General features: G+C 64.8%; 3 protein-coding genes across 7 annotated transcripts; 1 reads left to right on the forward strand and 2 right to left on the reverse strand.

Annotated features, from left to right (window-relative positions):
- Positions 1–767: 767 nt before the first annotated feature.
- Positions 768–10398, reverse strand: TPRN (taperin). The gene is made up of 4 exons (XM_061434265.1): positions 6391–10398; positions 1469–1700; positions 1272–1378; positions 768–1169 (listed from the first exon to the last, which is right to left on the reverse strand). Exons 1-4 carry the CDS (start codon positions 8311–8313, stop codon positions 1107–1109), a joined length of 2325 nt encoding a protein of 774 aa, XP_061290249.1. The 5' UTR covers positions 8314–10398; the 3' UTR covers positions 768–1106.
- An 86-nt stretch (positions 10399–10484) lies between these two features.
- Positions 10485–12016, reverse strand: TMEM203 (transmembrane protein 203). Its single transcript, XM_061434274.1, has one exon. The coding sequence runs from the start codon at positions 11765–11767 to the stop codon at positions 11357–11359; it is 411 nt and encodes a 136-aa protein (XP_061290258.1). The 5' UTR covers positions 11768–12016; the 3' UTR covers positions 10485–11356.
- A 22-nt stretch (positions 12017–12038) lies between these two features.
- NDOR1 (NADPH dependent diflavin oxidoreductase 1) lies at positions 12039–22724 on the forward strand. 5 transcript variants are annotated; one of them, XM_061434266.1, is made up of 14 exons: positions 12039–12265; positions 12598–12675; positions 16105–16202; positions 17148–17246; positions 17331–17432; positions 17511–17720; positions 17979–18100; positions 18202–18422; positions 18777–18884; positions 18986–19100; positions 19177–19323; positions 19415–19533; positions 19617–19711; positions 19795–22724. In XM_061434266.1, the coding sequence occupies exons 1-14, from the start codon at positions 12131–12133 to the stop codon at positions 19937–19939; spliced, it is 1794 nt and encodes a 597-aa protein (XP_061290250.1). In that variant the 5' UTR covers positions 12039–12130; the 3' UTR covers positions 19940–22724. The 5 variants fall into 5 exon arrangements, with proteins under 5 accessions (XP_061290250.1, XP_061290251.1, XP_061290252.1 ...); XM_061434267.1 differs by having other exon boundaries at positions 19007–19100; positions 19795–20137; XM_061434270.1 differs by having other exon boundaries at positions 12182–12265; positions 12647–12675; positions 19795–20137.
- Positions 22725–22738: the final 14 nt, after the last annotated feature.

Here is a 22738-nt window from a genome sequence, read left to right on the forward strand (position 1 = left end):
GCGGGGCAGCACAGCACCCTTGCTTCCCACTCTCTCTGGTCACAAGCGGCGTCCGTGCAGCCTGGGGCCCAGCCCTCCATCCTGAGTCCTCTGGGCCCATCTCCTTGGCCTGTCAGCCCCGCTGGGGACCCCACAACTGCTGTCTCTTGAGGTCGGGCAGATTGGGAAGCATGTGTCAGTAAAAAAGGTCTACAGAAGTCTGGGCCCACCCCTTCCAGGAAAACATCTTCCTCCCTCCCAAGCCTGGCCAGGTGGCATTTCTCCTGGGCTTGACATTCCAAGAGGAAAACCTTCCGGAAAAGCTTCAGACCCGACAGCTGTAGTGCCCCCGCTCCCAGGCCCATAGAGTTCCAGCCCCCAAAAAGCTTGCCTGGCGTCCCGCCTCCCACCACAGCTCTCACTGAGCTGCTTCTGGGAGCAGGGGGAGCCCTAGAGACCAGGGTACTCACAGGGCAGACCCTCGCCCAGCCAAAGTGTGGCTGGGAGGGGAAGCAGGGCAATGAGGGCCACAGGGGTGGGGAGGAGCCTGGGCCACACTACGCTGTGTGGGGCATCATTCCGGGCCACCTCCCTGGGCACAAAAGTCCATGCTGGTCCTCCATCTGACCCCGGGTGGGTGGCCTCCACCACACTGTCTCAATGTAGCCTCACGGACCGCACCCCTGTGCCCCCTCTCCCCAGCCCAGGACCATGCAGGAAGGCAGAGGCAGCGGACCACACCCCTGCGCCCCCTCCCCAGCCCAGGACCGTGCAGGAAGGCAGAGGCAGCTCATCCAGTGGTGTTTATTGAGTCCGTCATCAGAGGCAGGGAGACTTGCCGATCATCAGTGGCTGACGTGGGGGTGTGGGCTGGGGAAATCCAAGTCCTGTCAGCCTCCACCCGGACACAGTGGACAGCAGGACCCACCCCTCCCCACAGGCAGTGCCTGCAAACCAGGGTCAGGAGTCCCAGGTGCCCCAAGCTCGGGCCCTGAGCACCAGCCCGCTCGTGAGGCCCCAGGCAGGGCGAGCGGGACGTGAGTGGGCAGAGCCTGGCAAGCTGGAGGGCGTGCAACCCCCGGGCACCAAGGGCTCAGCCTTGGCCGTGCTGGTCGGGGTGTGGGAGGTCAGAAGTAGAGGGCTGGCTCGCTTCGGAAGTCCGAGAGGTCGTTCTGACCGGCGGGGGTGAGCTGAGAGAGGGGTGTGGAGACAGTCAAGGGCATGTCCAGGCGTTGGAGCCCCCATCTTGCCCACCTTCCCTGGGCTCCCATCCACCACCTGGCCCTGCTCACCATGACCTCCTTGGACGGGGCCTCCTCCGCGCTCGGAGTCCGCTCCAGCACCTGCTCCGGCCACTTGCTGAAAGCCACGGAGTGCTTCGGTGTGTAGCTGGACAGGCCTGCAGGCCGAACGGGCGCACGTGTGGCTGCAGTCCCACGGCCTGGGCTGCCCCACCCCGTCCTGCCTGCCCGCCCCGACGAGCACTCACCAGAGCTGCCGTCTGGCAGCCGCGGGCTCTCGGGCCCCACGCTGCTCACAAACGTGGCCCGGGGCAGGAAGAGCGCGAGGGGCTTCTCCGCTGCACCATCAGGGCCGTAAGCCTCCGCATCCTCCTCTGCGTCCCCCTCCTCCTCCTCCTCTGCCTCCGCCTCCTGCAGGGAGCTCTCGGGGGGGTACTCAAATGTGGTCTGCAGGCTCTTGTCGTTGAAGGAGATCTTCATCTGGGGGCAGGCGGCACATCAGCGAAGGCCCCACTGCGGGCCTTGGGGGTCCTCCAGCTGGACGGAGCTGGGTACAGGGCCCCCCAGGGTGCAGTGGGGACGTCAGACCAGAGCAGGAGCCCAGCACTCCATTGGCCCCGCGGTAGGGGCTGCCCTTCATCAGAGAAGACCCTCCACCTGGACCCTCAGACAGATGTCCGCCTGCAGCCTGGGCCCTGCCCGCCCCCTCCCACCCCACGGTCCCCTCACTCCTAGTGACCATCGCTCCCAAGGCCCAGACCCCAGCCAGCACCAGGAACCCTAAGCCAGGGGGTCTCCAGATGCCTCCAAGGTGGTCCCCAGGGTCGCAGGTCTGCCTCCCGAGGGAGGCAGGGCACCAGCCATATCTCCCAGCCTGAGACTTGCCGGCAGGAGCAGGTCCAGCTGAGGCCACACCCGGGAGCCCACCTCTGTGCTTCCAGCAAGCCCTTCCTGTCAGCTGGGGCCTTCCTCCAGGCCTGCGTTCACAGCCCAGCTTGCCAGGCACCGGGATGATCCCACCCGCCCTGCTCAGCACAGACCACCACGGGTGGGCCAGGGCCTGGCACGCCCAAAACTAGGCCCCCAAGGGCCCACATGAAATCAGGCAGCTTGCCAGGCCCAGGAAGGGCGCACCAACTGCTGTCACCATTCTGCAGACTGAGGCAGCCAGAAGCTGCGCCGAGCGGGGTCAGTGACCCTCTTCTCACTCGGACTGCCCATGCGGTCTTTGCCTGCCCTGTCTACTCGGCAGGCCCTAGGAGTCTACGCTGGGGGAAGTCCTCTGCTTTCCACTCAGAGGCCTCGGAGCCCAGACTGCTGCAGGCGGGGAAGGCCCATGGGGTCCGGACCCTCCCTCTCCGGGGCCCAGGGCCAGGCCCCCACCGCCTGCTCGTGGGGCTCGGCCAGCCAGGCAGGGTGGTAATGAATACGGGAGTCGCCTGCGAGCAGCAGATGCGAGCAGCCCTACAGGAGCTCGAAATATTAAACTCCAGGGCACAGGACACCACAGCCAGCTCAAGTTCCTCCTCTTCCCCTGGAAGGAGCCGAGGAGGCAGCCAGGCCCCTGGGTGAAGAACCTTGGGCCTGGGGACAGCAGGGGGCAGGGGAGGGGTCTCAGAAGAGCCGGGCTTGCGGTCCTGGGCAGCAGAGGGCCCAGCCTTGGGGGACACACGCAGGGCTGCCCAGGACAGGCTGGCACTGCCCTGCTGAGCCAGGGTCCGGAAAGAAGGGCGGGGCTCCTGCCACCTCCCACGGGCACATACAGCTGTGGGCAGCCTTGCCCGCCTCTGCCCGGCCCGCAGACACCAACTGGGCAGGTCCCGAGCCCAGGAGCTGCTGCCCTGGCCCCGGCTGTCCACACAGACAAGCGGTCAGGGAGACGGGCAGACCACCACCATGGCCAGGTAAAAGCGGGATCGAGGTGTTCTGTCCCGAGACAGGACTCCATCCCTTCTGGGGATGGAGTCAACTGGCCACCCCTCCTCCACCGCCCCTGGAACTGGCGCTCTGAGACCTGGGGCCAAAGACCCCAGGAGGAGCCCAAGGCATGAAGTGGCTTCTGGCACAGAGGCCGCCCGGCCCAGGCCCACAGGGAGCGTGCCCTGGATACACAGCGTCATCCCGAGGACCCCGGGCCCTCTGGGCCCATCCCCCACCGCTGGGGACAGGGAAGGGCCCGCTGCCAGGGCCCGGCGGATTAGCACGCTCTTGTTAGTCCGCGTGACCAGCTGCGAGCAGGACACCAAGGGGGCTGGGCGCAAACAGGCCTCGAGCCTGGCACGGCCTGGCCAGGCAGCGGCCGGCAGGAGGGGTGGGCCCACAGGCCCGCCTCAGCCAGCTGGGGCACGCAGTGGGTCACGTCCCACCTCCCTTCAGTCCCCAGGCTCTGCGTGAGCTCAGGTCTGTGGGTCACAGGACACCCTGTGACTCGTGCGCTGGGGGGACCCGTCTCCAGACCCCAGGCGGACAGAATGGGCAGGGCTGCAGCCAGAGGCACCTGCACAAGCCTGGTCAGCTGAGCGGTGGGGACTTTGCCCCAGGTCGCCAGTGGGTGGGTCCTGGCTCCACCTACTTCACCCTCACCGCAGCAGCCTGTCTGGCATGCCCAGCTGGTTACCGGAGGGTATCCACCCTGCACTCTGGGCTGGGAGCTGGGCTCCAGCAGTCCCAGCCGGGGCTGAGCACCCACCTCACCCCGTCCCCCTGCACCCACCATCCCCCACTCAGCCCAAGCTCCAGGGGGCCACAGGACCACCCCACACGGCCCCAGAGGAGTTCTCAGGACGGCTCAGGTGGGATGCCCTGAGTCAATGACGGCCCCACCCCCACCCACTCCCCCTTCCCGCCATCAGTGGGGAAGCTGAGAGGAGGGTCCGGGCCTGCTCCAGCAGTCCCAGGCTCTAGAAAGACCCGAGGACCAGAGGGGTGGGTTGGTTGGGGGCTTGGACACGGAGGCTCAAGCCCTCTGGGCATCATGCTGGGCTGGGCGGGCGATGGGCAAGTGAGGAGTGCAGAGGGGAGGGGAGGAGCCGCCAGACGGGCACCTTCTGGGGGAGAGGCCCGCAGTGCCAACCCGGAGAGCCTGGGGCTGGGGCAGGGGCGAGAGGGGTGTGGCCGCCCCCTCCCCCAGCAGCCAGGAGGAGGCAGGGCGTCTGTGCCTCTGCCCAGAGATAACTAACTGGGGGCCGTGTGTGCCCCCTGGGCACGGCTCCAGGGTGCGCGGCTGGCTGGGCACCCACAGCCCAGAGCAGGGCTGTGCCCTCCACGGACGTGTCACCGGCAGCCTCCGCCCGGGTGAGGAGCTGTGCCTCCCTGTCCCCCGGAAGAGGCGGCGGTCTAGCCCCCACCCCACCCGGGAGGCCCCCATGTCCTGCCGGCCTCCTGACCCCCACATCCCTGGACTTCGGGGTGGGAGCGGGGGCGGGAGAGCGATGAAGCCCCAGGCTGGCTGGGCACAGGGGCAGCGTGGCCGTAGAGGGCGGCCATGGCTGGGGTGGCCCAGGTCACTGTTAAGGGCCGGGCAGCCCCACGCCTCCGTCTCACCCAATGGGCGTTCCGCTCTTCCTGGAAAGGGCAGCTGGTGCTTGCCCAGGCAGAAACTGCCCCCAGCAGCTCATGCTGCTACGGCAGGGCCCTAGCCAGACTGCTCGACCATGCTAAGCACCATCCATCTGGACCCCCAACCCCTGAGGCTGGCACCAGGACAGTGACCAGGCCGGTCTGAGGGCCAGGCCGGGCCGGGGCCTGCTTCCTCCCGAAACTTCCTCGCGTCCTTCTCACCCCCACTCAACCACCAGTGACCCCCACAGTCCTGCCCCCAGGCTTTGGGCTGCAGCCCTCCAGACCCAGGAAGCAGCAGCAGGCTCCCAGTATGAGGGCCGTGGGGCTGGGACAGGGGCTCAACAGAGGGCTCCTCGACCTCCAGTGCCCTCAGGCCCACCCTCCGAACGCCTCCACAGCCCGAGGCCAGCAGGGGAAGGAGCCTCCAGCAGCAGTTGGGGCCAAGGGTCAGGACGCTGGAGCAGAACAGAGGAGAGAACAGCTATCGGGGTGGGGCTGTGACCATGGCTGCCGGACCCGAACAGAGGGTGAGGCGAGGTCAGGTGGCCAGGACCGGGCAGGGGTGGGGGCGCGCCGGAAGAGCGGCGGGGGATGGGCACGGATGCCTGATAGGGCAGATGGAGTGGCAGGAGAGGGTGACGGCAGGAGAGAGTGACGCAGGGAGCGAGGCAGTGCCAAGGCCGACCCTGAGGCAGGAAGGCGAAAGGAAGCAGACAGGCGAGGTGCCACGTCTAATCAGACAGCGCCAGCAGCATGGCGGGCGAGGGGGCTCCGTGACACCAGCACGCCACCGCCCCCCACGGCCCCAAAGACACTGAGGCGAAGGGCAGAGGCGGCCTCAGGACGGCAGGGAAGGAGATGCCGACCCAGAGAGAGTGCATCTGCCAGCAGCACCTGCTGATCACAGTCATGTGGAGCTGGCCTTGGAATCTGCCCCGGGGTAACACACTGCTGCCGGAATGACCAGGAAGAATCTGAGGAACGTCTCCTTGTGCCCAGAGGGTGCCAGGCCTCCCCAGTGAGGGCAGCCTTTTCATCACTCCCCAACAGCTCAGCCCAGGCTCAGACCAGCCTGCCACACACCAAGGGCTCAGTCAACCCTCACTCAAAGCCAAGTCCTGCTAAGTACGAAGCCGGTATGCTTTCTGGGGAGGCGAGTAGGAGTCCCACCCCATCCAAATCAAAGGGCTTCCTGCCCCTTCCCACTTCCACCTTGGCCCCTGCAACCTGCACAGGCCAGGACCCGAAGAACACGCCAGGCCACTCCTTGAAGCCAGGGCCCACCTGGGACAGGACTGCCCAGCCAATTCCAGAGAGAGCCACAAGAGTCAACAGGAAGACACGGCCCTGGCTAGACCCACCATCCCCACCAGCCTCTCAATGTACTGAGCCCCTGGGTCCCTAGGATCCCACTGGAACCCGTGCCAGGGACTCCCCCAGCCCAGACTCTCCTGGAGCGTGCACAGCCACCAGCCCCCTCTGGTCCACGTAGACGCCATCCCACACCCAGCCCAGGTGTCCTGAGAACAGGCCACATGCTACACCCACAGATCTGTGACCTGCCACCTCTCCCCCTCCCTGCTGGGGACTCTGCCCCCTGCCCACTCACCTTCTTTCTTGAGGAGCCGGCCTTGGTGAGACAGGACTTCTGCAGGGCCAGGTAGCCGCCAATCACCTCGATCTCGTGCACGGTGGGGTAGCGCTTCTTCAGCGAGGTTCCCGCAGCAGCAGAGGGCTCCGAAACTCTGCCTGGTTCCTCTTCCTCAGCCTCCCTTGGCCTGGCCTCACCGTTGGCCTGCACAGCCCCTGGTTTCCTCTTAGGCACCACTGTGAAGGTGTTGCCACCCCGACGCTGGAGCTCTGACAAGTGGCCAGGCCTGGTTGGATGTGGGTGGTACTGGGGAGGCGCACCAACCCCGGAGCAGGGCAGTTTGGCTTCTTGGGGAACCTCGTCCTCCGAGTCCACCTCATCAATGAAAGTGATGGGCAGCCCTGGCCGCCCAGGCTCCCTGCCGTTCTTGGCCAAGCCAGGAGTCTGGAAGCCCTGGGCAGGCTCAGCTTCAGCAGCAGCCCGTGGAGACGGCGGTGGTGAGGGTGGCCTTTGCCACCTGACGGCAGGGTCCACAAGGGCAGTGGTGGGTGCGGGGCTGCCCCCCTCCTCGATCCTGGAGGGGCTCCTTTCCCCTGCAAACACACCATTCACTCCAGGCACCAGCTGGGCTTCAGGCTCCGGGTGCTGGGAGGCCCAGCCTTCTTCCTCTGGAGGTGCCACGGACCGCCTCCCTTCCCCAGGAGGAGCCCCAGAGGTCTTGCGCTTGGGGATGACTACAAAAGAGTTTCGAGAGTTCACTCGAAGGCTGGCCAGAGCCCGGGCCTGGAGATCCCCGTCAGGGATCCTACCCATGTCTGGCTTGGGGGCTGGCCGTATCTCAAAGGAGTCATTGGCGCTGGTGGCCGCGGAGACCCACTGGCGCTGGCTGGGAGTGGCACTGGAAGGGCTGAGCGTGGACAAGGCCGGAGCCGCGGCTGGAGTGGCACTGGGGGTCCCCGGGCTGGGGGACTGGTGGGCGGGGGCCTCCCCCGACTCCACCTTTGGCTTCCACTCGCCTGGCCCAGGCGCGGAGTCCTCAAAGCCCTTGGCAGCGCCGGCCCGGGACTCTGGGGCCCTGGGCCCGTTGGGGAGTGGGCAAGTGCCCGCACTATGGCGCAGGCCCCGCGGGTGGACAGTGAAGGAGTTGTTGCTGGTCTTGTGCAAGAAGTCGCTGCGCCGGGGCCTGGGGCCAAGGCCTGAGCCGCAGCGCTCCGGATCGGACTGGAAGCAGGCGGCGCGCTCGCCCACGCGTGGAACGGCCGGGCCCGGAGAGGGCGGCGGCGTGGGACGGACGCGCTCCGGGCTCCCGCGGCGGCGCGGCGCGGCCGGCGGGTCGAACTTCTGGAGCAGGCGGCTGACGCGGCCGGGCGGCGGCGGTGCCTCGTACACAAGCACCTCCGCGGCGCGGATGCGGGCGGTCCCGCCAGGACCGAGGCCCGGGTTGGGCGCGGGCGCGGGCGGAAAGCCGGGCGCCGACTCGATGATGAGGATGTTGTCGGCTCGGATGGTGCGCACGCCCGGCACGCAGCAGTACAGCTCCAGCAGCTGCTCCGCGGGCCGCGCTCCGGGCCCCGCCACGCCCGCGCCCCCGCCGCGCCGCGCCCCGTGCCGCCGCTCTGACTCGAGCCGCATGAACGGGTTTTCGCGCAGCGGGCCCAGACTCTCGGCCAGCACCAGCGGCTCGGTCGCCGGCCCCGCGGTCTCCGTCGCGCCCGCCCCAGCGACCGGCGCCGCGCCCCCGCCCAAAGCCGCCAGCTTAGCCCGCTTTCGTTCGAGGATCTCTCGCTTCCAGGCAGGCATCGCGGCGCGGGGCGCTGGGCCCGGCCGCCCCAAGCCGGCCATGCTGCGGAGTGGCCGCCGGAGCCAGCGCTCGCCAGGGACTGCAGCCGCCGCCCGCCGCCGGCCTTCGCGCAGCGGCCCCACCCCCGGGCCGCCGCCCATTGGGGGAGAGGCCCGTTCAGGCCCGCCCCAGCCCCGCGGCCCCACCTATGGCAGGAAGGGTAGTCGACCACGCTGATTGGAGAGCGTTCTCCCCGACCCCGCCCTCCCGCCGACCTCAGTGGACAGCGCCCAGCACCGGAGTGGGTCCCTATTGGGGAGGCCCCCTGGGACACGCCCGTGACGCCTCACGCCCCGCAAGGGAGGCCCACACTTCCGCCTCTGCTCCCTAGGCCAGCCGCGCCCGGACGGCGGAACCAGGAAGGGGAGGGTTCTGCCCCGCAGGCCGGCTGGACCCCCGGGCCCCGCGTCGCAGTTGACCTTGGATGCGGTTGGTCTGTCCGCCTGTTATCCCGCGTAAAGCGCGGTGGGAGAAGGGCCAACCCAGGACTGGAAGGCTGTCTCGCTCCCGTGAGCGGTGCGCCGGTTGTACGCCAGCCTCCCTCTTCCTGGCCTAGGTGCCTATGGGTCCAAAGACTGCCCACCTGCGGTCCTCGGTCTCCTGCGGGACTTAGTGGAGATAGCAACGGCTGAAGCCCCACCCAGTGCTGAGTAATCGGTTTCTCAGGAATCTTTGATTTTTGCTGGCCCCTAGAATCCACTCTTGTTGCCCAGACGAGTAGTGGAAACTATCTACCCTTGGTCATCCAGGGCCCACCAAACACGGACGGGAGTGTGGAAGCCCATGACGCACACAGGCAGGCCCACAGCGCTCCAAGGCAGACAAGGCAATAATAGCCAGGCACATTCCATTCACCTGATGAACCGCCCAGTCCCAAAGCTGACTGAGGGCACACCTCCGTGTACTTGCCATGAGGAAGTTCACTGCCCCTGGAGGGCTGCACAGAGTTCACTACATTCTTTCAGGCCTGCTGGAGCCAAGGAGAGAAGGACAAATTGGGGGCATGGGCAAGGACCACTGTCACCTGCCTTTCCATCACCTCTCTACAGTCAGCAGATGTTCACAAATGACTCACTACTGCCTCCCACTACACTCACTTTTCAGAGACAAGGCTCCAAGAGCACCTGGGCCTCTCCAAAGACCCAGGGCAGGTTTCAACCCCGGGGCCCTTCTCCACTCGTGTCCCGTGGCAGTCTGCAGCTATCACCACAATAACAGTACTTGTAACAGCCCAGTCTATCCAGCTGGAGAAAAGAAACTGGATTTCAGCCTTCCAGAGCTCAAGTGTTCCTTCAGGACTCTCTTCAAATCACCTTCCCAGAAGGAAGGTGAACATTCTTGTGCTCATCCCTTGTATGCTGACAGGATTACCTAATCCTGAACTACCAGAATTCAACAGGGCAGTGACAAAACATACAAACTAAAAATAACATTAAAAGGAAACCTAACCCCAAGGGTCAGTTTGTATCTGGTTTTGACACAGGTTATGCCGATGCTGGGTAGGAGATGCTTCTGTAGCTGTGGCACAAACTAGACCAGCCTCCGACTCAAGCATCTCAGTGGCTCAGGCCGTGCAGCATCCATCCTAGGACAAGGGTCCTGAAGCTGTTTCACTAGAACAAGAGTCCAGAAAACATGTTCTGTAAAGGGCGAGACAGGGAGTAATTTAGTCCAGTAGTTCTTACTAGGAACAGCTTTGTCCCCCAGGAGATCTGGCGATGTCTGGAGACACTGGGCTGTCACAAGTGAGGGGTGCTCCTGGCATCTGGTAAGTGGGGGTCAGGGGTGCCACTGAACACCCTATGATGCCCAGGACAGCCTCTCCCTGCACATGCACACAACCAAAAGTGATCTGACCCAAAGGCCAACCGTGCCAGATCACAAGCCCCGCACTGCAGGCCACACTCACTGTCTGCCATGGTGTCTGCACAACCCTTTGAAAATGGAAGTTATTTCTAGCTGAAGGGCAGTACAAACACAGGCCCCAGGTCATAGCCTGCTGACTCCTGCTCTGCAGATCAGCGAGGCCTACAAGGACTCTGATGGCACACGAGCCGCCTGTTAGTCCTCAACATGGGCCCACCCCTGGGGTGTCTTCACTGGCTCCCCAGGCAGGGGAGCAGGGATGCTCCGAGGGAACTACCCTGCCATCCAAGCAGAAGGCTCGAGCCAACTTCCAAGCCTCTCTTACAGCCTCAGCTCTGCACCACGTGCACCACACAGCAGGGGCGTCTCAGCATCAACCCTCAAAAGGCCAGGCGACCACTGTGTGTCTCAGCAAGGCATTCCCTTATTTTATTTTCATCTCAGCAAATGTGCTCATGTGGCACCTAACCGGCATCAAACCAAAGCCCTCAGAGTGACAAGCGTGGGCTGAGACAACTGCAAACTTCCCATGTGTAGGTCTCAATGCCTATTCACATCACAACACCTGTTCCTCTCTCTGGTCCCTTAGAGTGGCCTAAATGTCTCAAGTGCGCTAACACTGCCGGCCACAAGGTGGTGGAAAAGCTGGGATAGGAAGCCAAGCAGTGCCTTGAAAGCAAGTTCTTTTCTCAGGCGACACATCTCCAGATAGGGTCCGGGTCACGCTCATCTAACATCCTCCTGTCTGCCTGGGCTGGAATGAAGAAAAAGCCATCCTCCGCAGTGCCACTGGGAAGAAGACACAAGCTGGTTTACACTTTTTAGAGCTCAAGCATCTAAGAAAGTCTTGTCTGGGGAGATGGGGACAGCAAGCACTCAGGTCAGCACTGCTGGCCAGGGCAAACCCGAGTCCAGCTTTGTAGCCTTTGCACACGGCGTACTTTGCCAGGATCCATGAAAATACTCAAAAGAGCCCATGAGGATATTTTACTTATATGCAGTTCTGTCAGGAGTTCAGGATTGTCTGGCTTTCTCAGGATCCTTCTCGGGATCTCAGTTCAAAATTAGCTATTCAAAGCATGAAATAAGAGAGAATACACTTTAAGAATCAAGGCTTCTCTTTTTAGCCCAGCTGAGGGAACAATTTCAGACATGACTGATCGAAAACCAGGCACGCATCAGGGCACAAGCTAGCTCTCAGACTCAGATTTCTCCTCTGGTGCGGTACACATGGGGACTCGGCGTGGGTCTCGGCACTCCAGCCTATCTTCTGCGAGGCTAGTTGACCCGGCAGGCACGGATCATGAGTAGCTGCAGGAGAATGAAGACCGGAGACGTGATCAGGCCGAACCAGAGCTCTCGCGTTTGCTCCACCAGCTTCTGGCACAACAACATCTCGAAGACGAACTTGAGACTGAGAACTGTGAGGACCCAGAAAAGGCGGAGCACGGCCAGCCGCTTCTCTCCATCCTGGAAGAGTCGCACAGAGACGATGGTGGTGAAGTAGGTGCTGAGCCCGTCAGCAGCGAAGAAGGGCACGAAGACGTTCCACCAGGAGAGGCCAGGAGCCAGGCCGTCCACACGCAGGGCCAGCAGCACGGAGAACACCAGTAGGGCCAGCAGGTGCACGAAGATCTCGAAGGTGGCGAAGCCCAGCCACTGCACCAGCTCCCGGAGCGAGAAGAGCATCGCGCCGGTTGGGCGCGGGCCAGGGCCCGGCCGAGCGTCCCAGCTGCCGAGCTACGCGGCCGCGCCCTCCTAGCCTCGCTGGCGCCTGCCGCCGCCGCGGCCAACGAGAGGCAGCAAGCGGCCCCGCCTGCCCCGGCCCTCGGCCCCGTAGCGCGGCCGACCCCCTGGCCCCGACCCGGGACCCCCCACAGGCCACCCGCCGACGCCCGCCACGCTCGGACGCCATGCCCCGCCGGGCGCGGCCCTAGGGCGTCACTTCCGGCCGATGCCGGAAGCCGGAAGTCGGAGCCTGTCGCGGGGGTCAGGGCTGGCGGCGAGTGCGGCGGGTCACGTCAGGAGCGCGGGGTTCCCAGGGGTCAGCCCATGCCGAGCGCACGGCTCCTGGTGCTCTTCGGCAGCCAAACGGGCACAGCCCAGGATGTGTCGGAGAGGCTGGGCCGCGAGGCCCGACGCCGGCAGCTCAGCTGCCGAGTGGAAGCCCTGGACTCCTACCCCGTGGTGAGGGCTCCTCGGACCTCGGCGGGGGTACCCGGCGGGCTTGGGGCGCCGGCCCCCAAAGCGCTGGACCCCAGGGGGCTGCGTTTCGTCTGAGAGCGGGCCCTTCCATTACGGCAGATTTAGGGGCCGGGAACGCTTGGGAGCAGCGGCCAGTTTAGCGCATGGAGACAGGGGAGCAGTTGCCGGGGAGCCTGAAAGAGAAGGCCGGCCGGCCGCTCGCGAGCGCTGAGTCCCTTTGCCCCATTCCTCTGAGAGAAGGCGGGGAGCCAGGCTGCTGGGAGGATGCCTGGCCATTACAGCCCGAGGCCTTACATATGTGTCTTTTTGTTGAGGTGAATCTGATTAATGAGCCCCTGGTGATATTTGTTTGTGCAACTACAGGCCAAGGAGACCCCCCGGACAACATGAAGGTAAGGCTGACCTGAAGTGTGCTCAGGAGCTCAGATCCCTGCCCTTGGCCCTCACCCTGTATTCGTTGCCTGGAAAGACTTGAGAAGCACAGTGAATAATTGTTCTCCTGTGGATTTGGGAGGAGATCTTTGGGTGGAGCGGGGGCTCTGGGCGTCCTTCCTAATAAACTCTGCACTGCTTTAACTTTTCATGTTTTTTCCAGGGCCATATATAAATCTGGTATGGGTCTTGTGTGTATTTCAAAGCTCACGTTCAGGGAACATTCTTCCATTCTTTGACCATCTTTTGAGCACACATTGTATTCCAAGCATAATTTAATGCTGTGAATCCAGCTATGAGCCCAGTAGTCACATTTCTACTCTTGTGAAACTCAAAACATAGAAAAAGCAAAAGTTTAATGGGCAGTTACAATGCCAAAAAAAATGCATGCTGCAAGAGTGGTTGATGTTAATGGGAGCGTTAATAAGGGCTGCCCCCTCAATCTGGAGGTTCAGAGAGAGCTTTCTGGAAGAAAAGAGGCTAGGCTAAGTCTTGAAGGATAAGTGGGGGCTAGCCAGGCACCAGGCAAGAGGGAGCAGCCTCTGCAGAGGAGAAAAAGAGCCTAGCCGTGGAAGAGTCAAACGCGGTTCAGGATGGTCAAACCAAGGAATGAATCAGGCTTGGAGGGAAAAAGAGCAGGCAGCCAGGTTGGATGCCAAAGAGGTCAGCAGCCATGGGGAGGCAGAAGGATTTGAAACAAAGGGCCATGGAACCCATGGGGTGATGCAGTCACATGTGTATTCTAGCAAAACCAGCCCTTTTCTGCAGGGGGAGCAGGCTGTAGGACAGCAGGAATGGGAGTGGTGGTGGTGGGAGGTGGGCACAATGCAGCCGAGAGCCTGAGGCTTGGGGCAGGCTGGTGGCAGAGCAGAGTGGGGCAGACGCCCTCCAGAGGTGCTAAGAAGGTAGAGTTGGTTGAACATGGAATCGTGCAATCGAATCTCAAAGATGAGAAAGAAGGTAGAATTAAGATGGGGATTTGGGCCTAGCTACTAGGATGGATGGTGGTTCCATGCACAGAAGCAAGAGAATCGGGAGGGTGAGGTACCCGGACGTTGTCCAGGTGGAGACACGCAGTCGGCCTGGAGCTCCAGTGAGGATCCTTAGTGGAGGCACATGTCACAGTGGCCAAAATATGGAGGAGAGAGGAAGGAGGTGCCTCCCTCCCCCAGGACAGGCTGCCCTTAAACACAAAGGCGCGGAAGGTGGAGAAAAACCAGTGAGGAGCAGGAAAGTGGCCCCAGCATCGAGAAGGGAGTGGGCCGTCTCCAAGGCTGAGGGCAGAGGGGTGACTGTGTCCAGAGGATGGTCTCTGGTGCTCAAAGCTGCGAGGAAATGAAGTAAGGTCAGCAAAGGGACGGCTGGCAACCCCGGGCACAGAAGCGTTTAAGGACGTCTGCATGTGAAACAACTCAAAAACGCTTATGCTGTGAGGGGTGAAGGGGTTAAACGGAGAGTGGTTGTGAGACAGAGAAACCCAGGCCTGTTTAAATTCTGGTAGGTGCAAAAGGCAGAAGACTGAAGAATAGGCTTGGAATGGGCATACCAGCACGGGAGGAGGCACAGGAGAGGAGGCAGGTCTGGGGAGATCAAGGCAGGAGGTGTGTGGTGGATGCCAGAGACCAGGGTGTGGAAGGGGCCGGGGATAAAGACCTCCATGGGGTCAGCTGGGCAGAGGTCCTGACTTCGCAGCGAAAGCTAACAGCGTGAGCGTGGTGAGTCACACCGGGATGAGGGAGGTTACCGGAGGGCCGGATGCCAGGATGGACACCGCGGAGGCAGTCAGGATGGGGCCCTCCCAACCCAGCACAGAACAGGAGCAGGAGACCCCAGCCTCCTTGTCACCATGCTGAAGGACGCCGGCTGGGCAGGCCCCTCCAGGCAGCCAGGGCCTCGCCCCCTCTCTTGGCCAAGAAACGCACTGGTGACAGGCCTGAACTTGAGGTTTCCTGTCATCTTCTGAAGCACAGACAGACCACAAAAAATGACCGTGTTCGAGGAGAGAGCCCTGTGAAGGGCAGGGACCAAGACAAGCACACAGAACCAGAGGGACAGAGCGAGCAGAGCTCCACCTGCGACGGGCGGGCAAGCCTGGTGCCCTGGGGCCACAAACGCAAAGCCTGGGAGAGCGCGAGCTGAGGAGACCGCCGTAAAATGATCCCAGATCAGAAGACAACGCTGAGAAATTCTCCCAGAAACCATAACAAAGTTAGGGAACAAGAAAGATGACATCAGGAGACCGAGATTTTCCCAGCAGCCTTGCAACAGGAAGGAGAACGGTGAGAGAATCACCATGGAAAGTGTAACAGGCCTAAAGGCTGGGTGTCCAGCCACAAGCCCACCATGTGCCCAGGAAGGGCTGGCAGGATGTGAACCGGGCTCCCACTGACGCCTGACTTGTGTGGGTTTCGACTGTTGGGCGTGCAGAGCGCCCAGGCATCTGGTATCAGAGCAGGCCACAGAGGGACACCGGCTTCCCAGCAGCAACCACCCAGCTGGACCAGCTCAGAGCAAACTCTCAGGGGCTTGGAGAGGACAGCTTCAACCTGAAGTGTGCCCCACTGTCTGCCAGCGGTGCAAGGGGAAGCCCAGCATCTTCACACCTCAGCAGTGAGAATCGCATCTTCCCTGGACCCTTGAGGCTTTCCACAGCCTTTAGGAGACAAGGTCTAAGCAAGAGATCTCAGAAGCATCTCTGGGCCTGCGGGAAGGCCAGGCCAAGACCTGGAATGGGAGGCGCTCCCGCACAGGCTGCCCAGTGGTGACCCTGTGGTCAGGGAAGGAGAGGGACTCGGGCTCCGCCCCGGGGGCCACCTGGGATGAGTGGCCGCATGTAGGTGAGGGCGCACCAGGGGAGGGGGACGGTGTGGGACGTGGGCTGGCTCCGTGGGGTTAGGGGACGGGCACGGAGCAGCCTGATGGCCGGTAGCTCCAAGCCCAGGAGGGAAGATTCCACTGAGTAGGGAAATCAGAACAGAGAGGGGCCTCGGGGTCTGCTGTGCTGGCCCAGAGCCTCTTTGTGGCCGTGAGGCCCGAGGCGGGGCTGAGAGCTGCCAGGGCTGTGCTGCCCGCACACTAGGGGGCAGAGGGGTGGCCAGCAGATGGCCCGCTGGTGACAGCCCCGCCAGGCTCCCCCCACTCTGTGGGCAGCACTGGAGCCCAGCTCCAGCACTGCTGCCAGGCTAGCTTTCTTCCACTTTACCATTTTCTGTCTTTTCCCAGCTCATTGACTACTACAGTAGAACGAGAAGCGGACTTGTAATAACAAAAGTGTTAGGAGAGCAGAGCCCTGGGGAGACCCGGGCCCAGTGGCCGGGAGAGGCCCTGAGCCCTGGGGAGGCCTGGCCCAGTGGCCGGGAGAAGCTCTGAGCGCCCCTCTCCTGCTGCAGAGTTTCTGGAGGTTCATCTTCCGGAGGAGCCTGCCATCCACTGCCCTCCGTCAGATGGACTTTGCTGTGCTGGGTCTCGGGGACTCGTCTTACGCCAAGTGAGTAAGGGAGGGTGGACCTGTCCCCCGCGTGCACACAGTGGCCTGACAGAGGGATGTGTGACCCAGCCCCCAGGGCACCCCCTCGAGGCCATGGCCCTGGCCACACTTCCTGGCCCCACAGATGCTCCTTGGTGGCAGCTTCTCCATGGCCAGAAGCCCTGGGCTTGAAGGATAGGGTGGTTCATGCAAGAAGTGGGCAGGGCAGCCGGGGTGGGGGGCCTGGCTGGGGCCACGCCTGAGACACGGTCCAGGCAGGAACTGGTGTCCAGAGCCAGACCCCAGGGCCTGAGCCAGCGTCCTCTGTCAACCCATAACATAGGGCAACAAGGGAGCCCGGCTCAGCCCGCCTTCATAAGCAGCCTTTGGGGAGGGGTTCGAGCTTACGATGAGCACGGAGAACCGGGAGGTGTGAGCAGGCAGGGTGCAAAGGGCCCGGCCCCCGGAGCCGTTCCGTGGCCACCGCTGCCTGCCTCCGCTTTGCTCTCATTCACCGTTTTCACGGCACGTCTGTGTCCTGAGCAGAATGCTGTCGCTTTGCACTATTTCCCAGGGAAGTACCGAGGGCTTTGTGTTCAAGGGTGCACATGGCGTGGGGCTCCTGCAACATTAAAACCCCTAACTGTGCAGCTCGGAGCTGAGGGAGGGGGTCTCTGGGTATAGATGTAGCCTGAAGTCTGGAGTTGTCCAGGTGAAAAGGACGGAAAGTGGGTGGCTTGTGACCCTCGTCTGGGAAGGGTCTGGGGGCTTTGTTTAGTGTGAAACGTAGACGTCTGTTCCCACTGCTGGGCACACCCACGGGGCAGGTGAGAGACCCTTCTGTCCCTTAGGGAGCCAGCAAAGGAACCTTTGGAGCCTTGGGAGCCTCACCCCATGCAGCCCGCTGGGCGTGTACCTCCCGCCTGTGCAGGGCCAGGGCCAGCACCAGCTCTGTCTTCTCTGTAGGTTCAACTTCGTGGCCAAGAAGCTGCACCGCCGGCTGCTGCAGCTCGGGGGCAGCGCCCTCCTGCCCATGTGCCTGGGCGATGACCAGCACGAACTGGGGTGAGTGGGTTGGGGGTTGGGGGTGCCCTCCTGCGGGTCCAGCTGGGAGCAGGTCCCCAAAGGGGTGTGTACCTGATTCTGCAGGCCCGACGCCGCCATCGACCCCTGGCTGCAGGATCTGTGGGAGAAGGTGCTGGGGCCGCACCCTGTGCCTCTGAACCTTGACTTGAGCCCTCCTGGAGTCCTGTAAGTGTGGCCTTGGGGTGGCACCCACCCACACAGCAGACCTGGCCAGCAGTCTGACGAGTGTCCGGCCCTTCACAGTTGGCCCTCCAAGTTCACCCTGCAGTTCCTCAAGGACACCCCCAGCTCAGGCCCGGAGGAGCTGTGTGCGGCCGGAACAGACCCTCAGGGACCCCCTTCAGAGCTACAGCCGTTCCTGGCACCCATGGTCAGCAATCAGAGGGTCACGGGGCCCTCGCACTTCCAGGATGTTCGGCTGATTGAGTTCGACATCTCGGGCTCTGGGATCAGGTGCGGGTCGGCGCCGGGGGCCCATAGGGGCAGGGCTGCGCAGGAGCCCTGGTCCAGGTTTCAGCCGCTCTTCTCCCGAAGTGGGTGCACGTCAGGGCCGAGAGCGGGGATGACAGCCGGGGAGGCAGGACCCCTCCGTCCAGGGGCCCCCTAGCTTCCCTGGCCCTCGCCTCCTTCTTCTGCAGCTTCCCAGAGCCCCCAGCGTCCTCCCCCCGCAGGCGGGCCCCTCCCCAGGCCCTGGCTGTCCCTCCCACACAGCTTTGCAGCTGGTGACCTGGTGCTGATCCAGCCCGAGAACACGGCCAGCCACGTCCAGCAGTTCTGCCAGGCGCTGGGCCTGGACCCCGAGCAGCACTTCACACTGCAGCCCCGGGAGCCAGGTGAGCCCCGGAGGCCACGGTGCTCGCGCTGTGCGCTCCCCCACCCACCCTGGCACCCTGTCCCCGCGTCCCCGCCCCCAACAGCGTCCCATCCCCTGCAGGTGTCACCTGCCCTACGCGGCTGCCCCAGCCCTGCTCCGTGCGGCGCCTCGTGTCCCAGTACCTGGACATCGCCAGTGTCCCCCGCCGCTCCTTCTTTGAACTTCTGGCCTGTCTCTCCCCCCACGAGCTGGAGCGGGAGAAGCTTCGGGAATTCGGCTCTGCACGGGGCCAGGAGGAGCTTTGCGAGTACTGCACCCGGCCCCGCAGGACGGCCCTGGAGGTAGGCAGAGGCTGGGGGTAGGGTCCGGGGGAGGACCTGGACCCGGGGTCAGGGGCCAGGGTCCAGGGGAGGGCCTGGGCCCCACGGGATGGCCCTGGAGGTGGGCAGGGGCCGGGAGAGAGCCTGGGCCCCACAGGACGGCCCTGGAGATGGGCAGGGTCCGGGGGAGGACCTGGGCCCCACGGAATGGCCCAGGATGTGGGCAGGGGCTGGGGGAAGGCAGGGGCCAGGGGAGGGCCTGGGCCCCACGGGACGGCCCTGGAGGTGGGCATTGGCTGGCAAACGGGCCTGGGCCCTTTGCTGCAGCCATGTGTGGCCCTGCCAGCCACGGCTCCCCTGCCGCTGTCCCCCCAGGTGCTGTGCGACTTCCCCCACACAGCTGCTGCTGTCCCCCCAGACTACCTGCTGGACCTGCTGCCCCTGATCCGGCCCCGGGCCTTCTCCATCGCCTCCTCTCTGCGGGTGAGAGAGGAGGGCTGGCCTCGGTGGGGTGGGGGGCAAGGGGACAAGGGGCCAGGCGGTGGGGGGCCCATGGGGCAGGGCGCCTACTGTCCCCTCCCCAGGCCCACCCCTCGCGGCTGCAGATCCTGGTGGCCGTGGTGCAGTACCAGACCCGCCTCCGGGAGCCCCGCCGTGGCCTCTGCTCCAGCTGGCTGGCGTCCCTGGACCCTGCGCAAGGTGACCCTGGCTCTTTGGGGTGGGGGTTGGGCCCTGGGCCTGCGAGCCTCTTCAAGCTGCCTCCCTCACGCCATAGGACCTGTCCGGGTGCCCCTGTGGGTGCGGTCTGGGGGCCTGACATTCCCAAAGACGCCAGATGTACCTGTGATCATGGTGGGGCCCGGCACTGGCGTAGCCCCCTTCCGAGCAGCCATCCAGGAGCGAGTGGCCCAGGGCGAGACCGGTGAGCAGAGTCTGGGGCGGGGAGGCGGCCGGCTGAGCTCCAGGGGTGCAGGCCCAGGCTCAGGCCCTGCTCCCTGCCCCCCCACCCCCAGGAAATGTGCTGTTCTTTGGATGCCGCCGGCGGGACCAGGACTTCTACTGGGAGGCCGAGTGGGAGCAGCTGCAGGCGAGAGGCTGCCTGACTCTGGTCACGGCCTTCTCCCGGGAGCAGGTGTGTGTGGAAGGGCGGGGAGGGGTGCGGGGCGGGACGCCCAGGGTGCAGACTCAGAGTGCCTCCCGCCTGCTGCCCCGCAGGAGCAGAAGGTGTATGTGCAGCACCGGCTCCGGGCGCTCGGGCCGCTGGTGTGGGAGCTGCTGGACGGCCGGGGCGCCCATTTCTACCTGGCAGGGTGAGCCTGGGCCGCGGGTGGTTGGAGGGACGGGCCCATGGGGACGCCGGCTGTGCTGAGCGCTGTCCCGCCTGCCCTTCCAGCAACGCCAAGTACATGCCAGCCGATGTGTGTGACACCCTGCTGTCCATCTTCCGGGAGGAGGGCGGGCTCTCTGACCCCGATGCGGCCGCCTACCTCGCTCAGCTGCAGCGGACACTGCGTTTCCAGACTGAGACGTGGGCCTGAAGGGCCATCCTGCCGTTGGCCACAGCCACCCTGCCCGACGCTCTCTGGGGGCTGTTGTTGGCTCTCGCCCTGTCTGCTACCAGCTGGGAGGGTGGTCGACTCTCCTGCACAGACCCCAGCAGAGGGAGGACGCCATGAGCAGCACACACCTGCCCTCTCAGCTCCAGGAAAGCCTCAGCAATAAACGCCGGGCTCTTGGTGGCCGCTTCCTGCCTGCTCTTCTTTGTGCGGAAGTGGGCCTCGGGCAGTGGGTGGTCCAGAGCAGGTCTGGATGGAATAGCCTGCTCTGCTGGGCACAGGCACCGTGGCTCAGCCCACACTGCAGTGCCTGAGTCTGATGATGAGGGTGCCAGCCGTTTGCCCACCTTGTGCAGACTCTGCTCTTGCCCTGAGGGCCAAGCAGGAAAAGCACCCGGCCAGGCTGGCATTGACCATCCCTTACCAGCCCAGGGAACAGCTGCCCAGGGCCCTCAGGAGGGAGGGGGGGGCGTGGCCTGGGTTGGAGGGAAGGGGTGTGGCTCAGACTGGTGGGGAGGGAGGTCTGAGTGGCATCCGCACCCCTGGGAGGGGAATTCCTGTTGGAGGAGTTGGACTGGCCTGCCCACAAGGCCCCGGCCTGGAATCCAGCTGGCGGTCTCTGGCTGACACAGGGACTGCTTTGCCCGCGGCTGGGCTTGGGCAGATCCTGTCGGGGACGGCACGCTGGGCCCAGGAGCCTCCGGGAGCTGGCAGGGGCACGGGGACTCAAGTGAAGTTTCCTCGAGTGGGGCCCGGAGCCAGAAGGAGGCGGCGGTTGCTGCAAGGTCAGTGCCAGAGCCTGCCCCGGCTGCGGAGGGCCACGCTGACCTTCAAGGCCTCAACCACCCCTCCGCCACCCTGGGGTCCCCACCCACCCATCCCAGCCCCTGCCCTGGAGGCACCGCCCCTGAACTGTGCCCTGGGGTCCCCGCTGGTGGCCCTGCTGACCGCGGCTCGGGGTTCACCAGTCGGTCTCTGGGCCCCGAGCACTTGGACCCACTGCACCAAGTGCTGGTAGAGGATGGGTTGGGCAGTGGGGCCCTTGGGAAGCCCCAGGGTGCCAGGACTCCGGACAGTGAGCCCCTGCTGGGGGCCCCGGCCGCGGCCCCGCCCTGGGCCAGCCGCACAGAGGACGAGGAGGCGCAGCAGGAGGCGGAGGAGTGCCCCATCTGCACGGAGCCCTATGGGCTGGGGCAGCAGCGCCTGGCCCTGCTGAACTGTGGCCACGGCCTCTGCATGGGCTGTCTGCACCGGCTGCTGGGCGCTGCCCCCGGCGACCTGGGCCGCGTGTGCTGCCCGCTGTGTCGCCAGAAGACCCCCGTGCTCGAGTGGGAGATCTGCCGGCTGCAAGAGGAGCTGCTGCGGGCCGACGGGCCCCCACGCCCCGTGCCCCCCACCCCACCCCTGCCTGCCCGCCACGGCCGCGGGCCATGGGCCTCCCTGGAGCACCGCTACCAGCTGCGCTTCCTGCCAGAGGCCGTGGGCGGCCGAGGCTGCCTGCCCTTCCTGCCCTGCCCGCCCTGCCTGGGTGCCTGGCTCTGGGCCCTACGGGGACACGGGCCCTGTGCCCGCCGCCTGGCACTGCTGAGCCTGCTGGCACTTGAGCTGCTCGGCCTGCTGCTTGTCTTCACCCCGCTCTTGCTGCTGGGGCTGCTGTTCGTGCTGCTGGACGGCTCCCGTCGCTGACGGCCACGTGCCTGCTGCCGGCACGTCCTGGGCCTGGGCCTGGGGCAGCGGCTGCCGACTGACAGGAAGCCTTGGTGCCGGCGGCCCTGGCAGCACCCTGCCCTGAGGCCCGACGACCAGGATTGAAGAACCCAGGGCTGACCAGGGTGCTAGCCTTCATCCCGGGGCCTGGACAGGGCCGCCCCAGAACCTGCGTTTAGCCTCTGACCCAGCCTGAGACGCCTACTGCCCAGACACGAGCCACCGGTGTGCAGCACAGCACTGGAGGAGGTCCATGGCCAGGGCTCCGAGAGCCCCTCGATGGACAGGCCCCACCCCACTGCTGGGCCTCCCACCCGGCTGGTCTGCAGGAGGGGGCGCCATGGACCTGAGTGTTCCCTGAAGGTCAGGCAGCCCGGGGGGCCCCTGCTGCACAGGCCCAGCTCACAAAGGGCCACCTCACCTGGGCTGTCAGGAGCCCAGCGGCCCCGAGCAGGCTGGGTGTCAGCACATGCCCCTCCACCTCAAGGGCCCAGGGCCCCACTGGGTCCAGGAGCCAGAGACTGCCAACCGGGCCCCGTCCTCCCGACCGCTCCGCAGCGCTCCTCCGAGCCTGCCAACAGGGCCCCGTCCTCCCGACCACTCCGCAGCACCCCTCCGAGACTGCCAACCGGGCCCCGTCCTCCCGACCGCGCCACAGCACCCCTCCGAGCCTGCCAACCCGGCCCCGTCCTCCCGACCGCGCCACAGCACCCCTCCGAGACTGCCAACCGGGCCCCGTCCTCCCGACCATTCCGCAGCACCCCTCCGAGACTGCCAACCGGGCCCCGTCCTCCCGACTGCTCCGCAGCGCCCCTCCGAGCCTGCCAACCGGGCCCCGTCCTCCCGACCGCTCCGCAGCGCCTCTCCAAGCCTGCCAACCGGGCCCCGTCCTCCCGACTGCTCCGTAGCGCCCCTCCGAGCCTGCCAACCAGGCCCTGTCCTCCCGACCGTGCTGCAGCACCCCTCCAAGCCCACAGCCTGCACCTGACGGACACTGTCACAGCCCCGCCTTGCGGGCTCGTCAGTACAAGGGGCAGCTCTCAATAAACAGGGAGTGCTACCCATGCTGTCGTT

Source organism: Bos javanicus, chromosome 11 (genome assembly GCF_032452875.1).
Source record: "Bos javanicus breed banteng chromosome 11, ARS-OSU_banteng_1.0, whole genome shotgun sequence".
Taxonomy (NCBI): domain Eukaryota; kingdom Metazoa; phylum Chordata; class Mammalia; order Artiodactyla; family Bovidae; genus Bos; species Bos javanicus.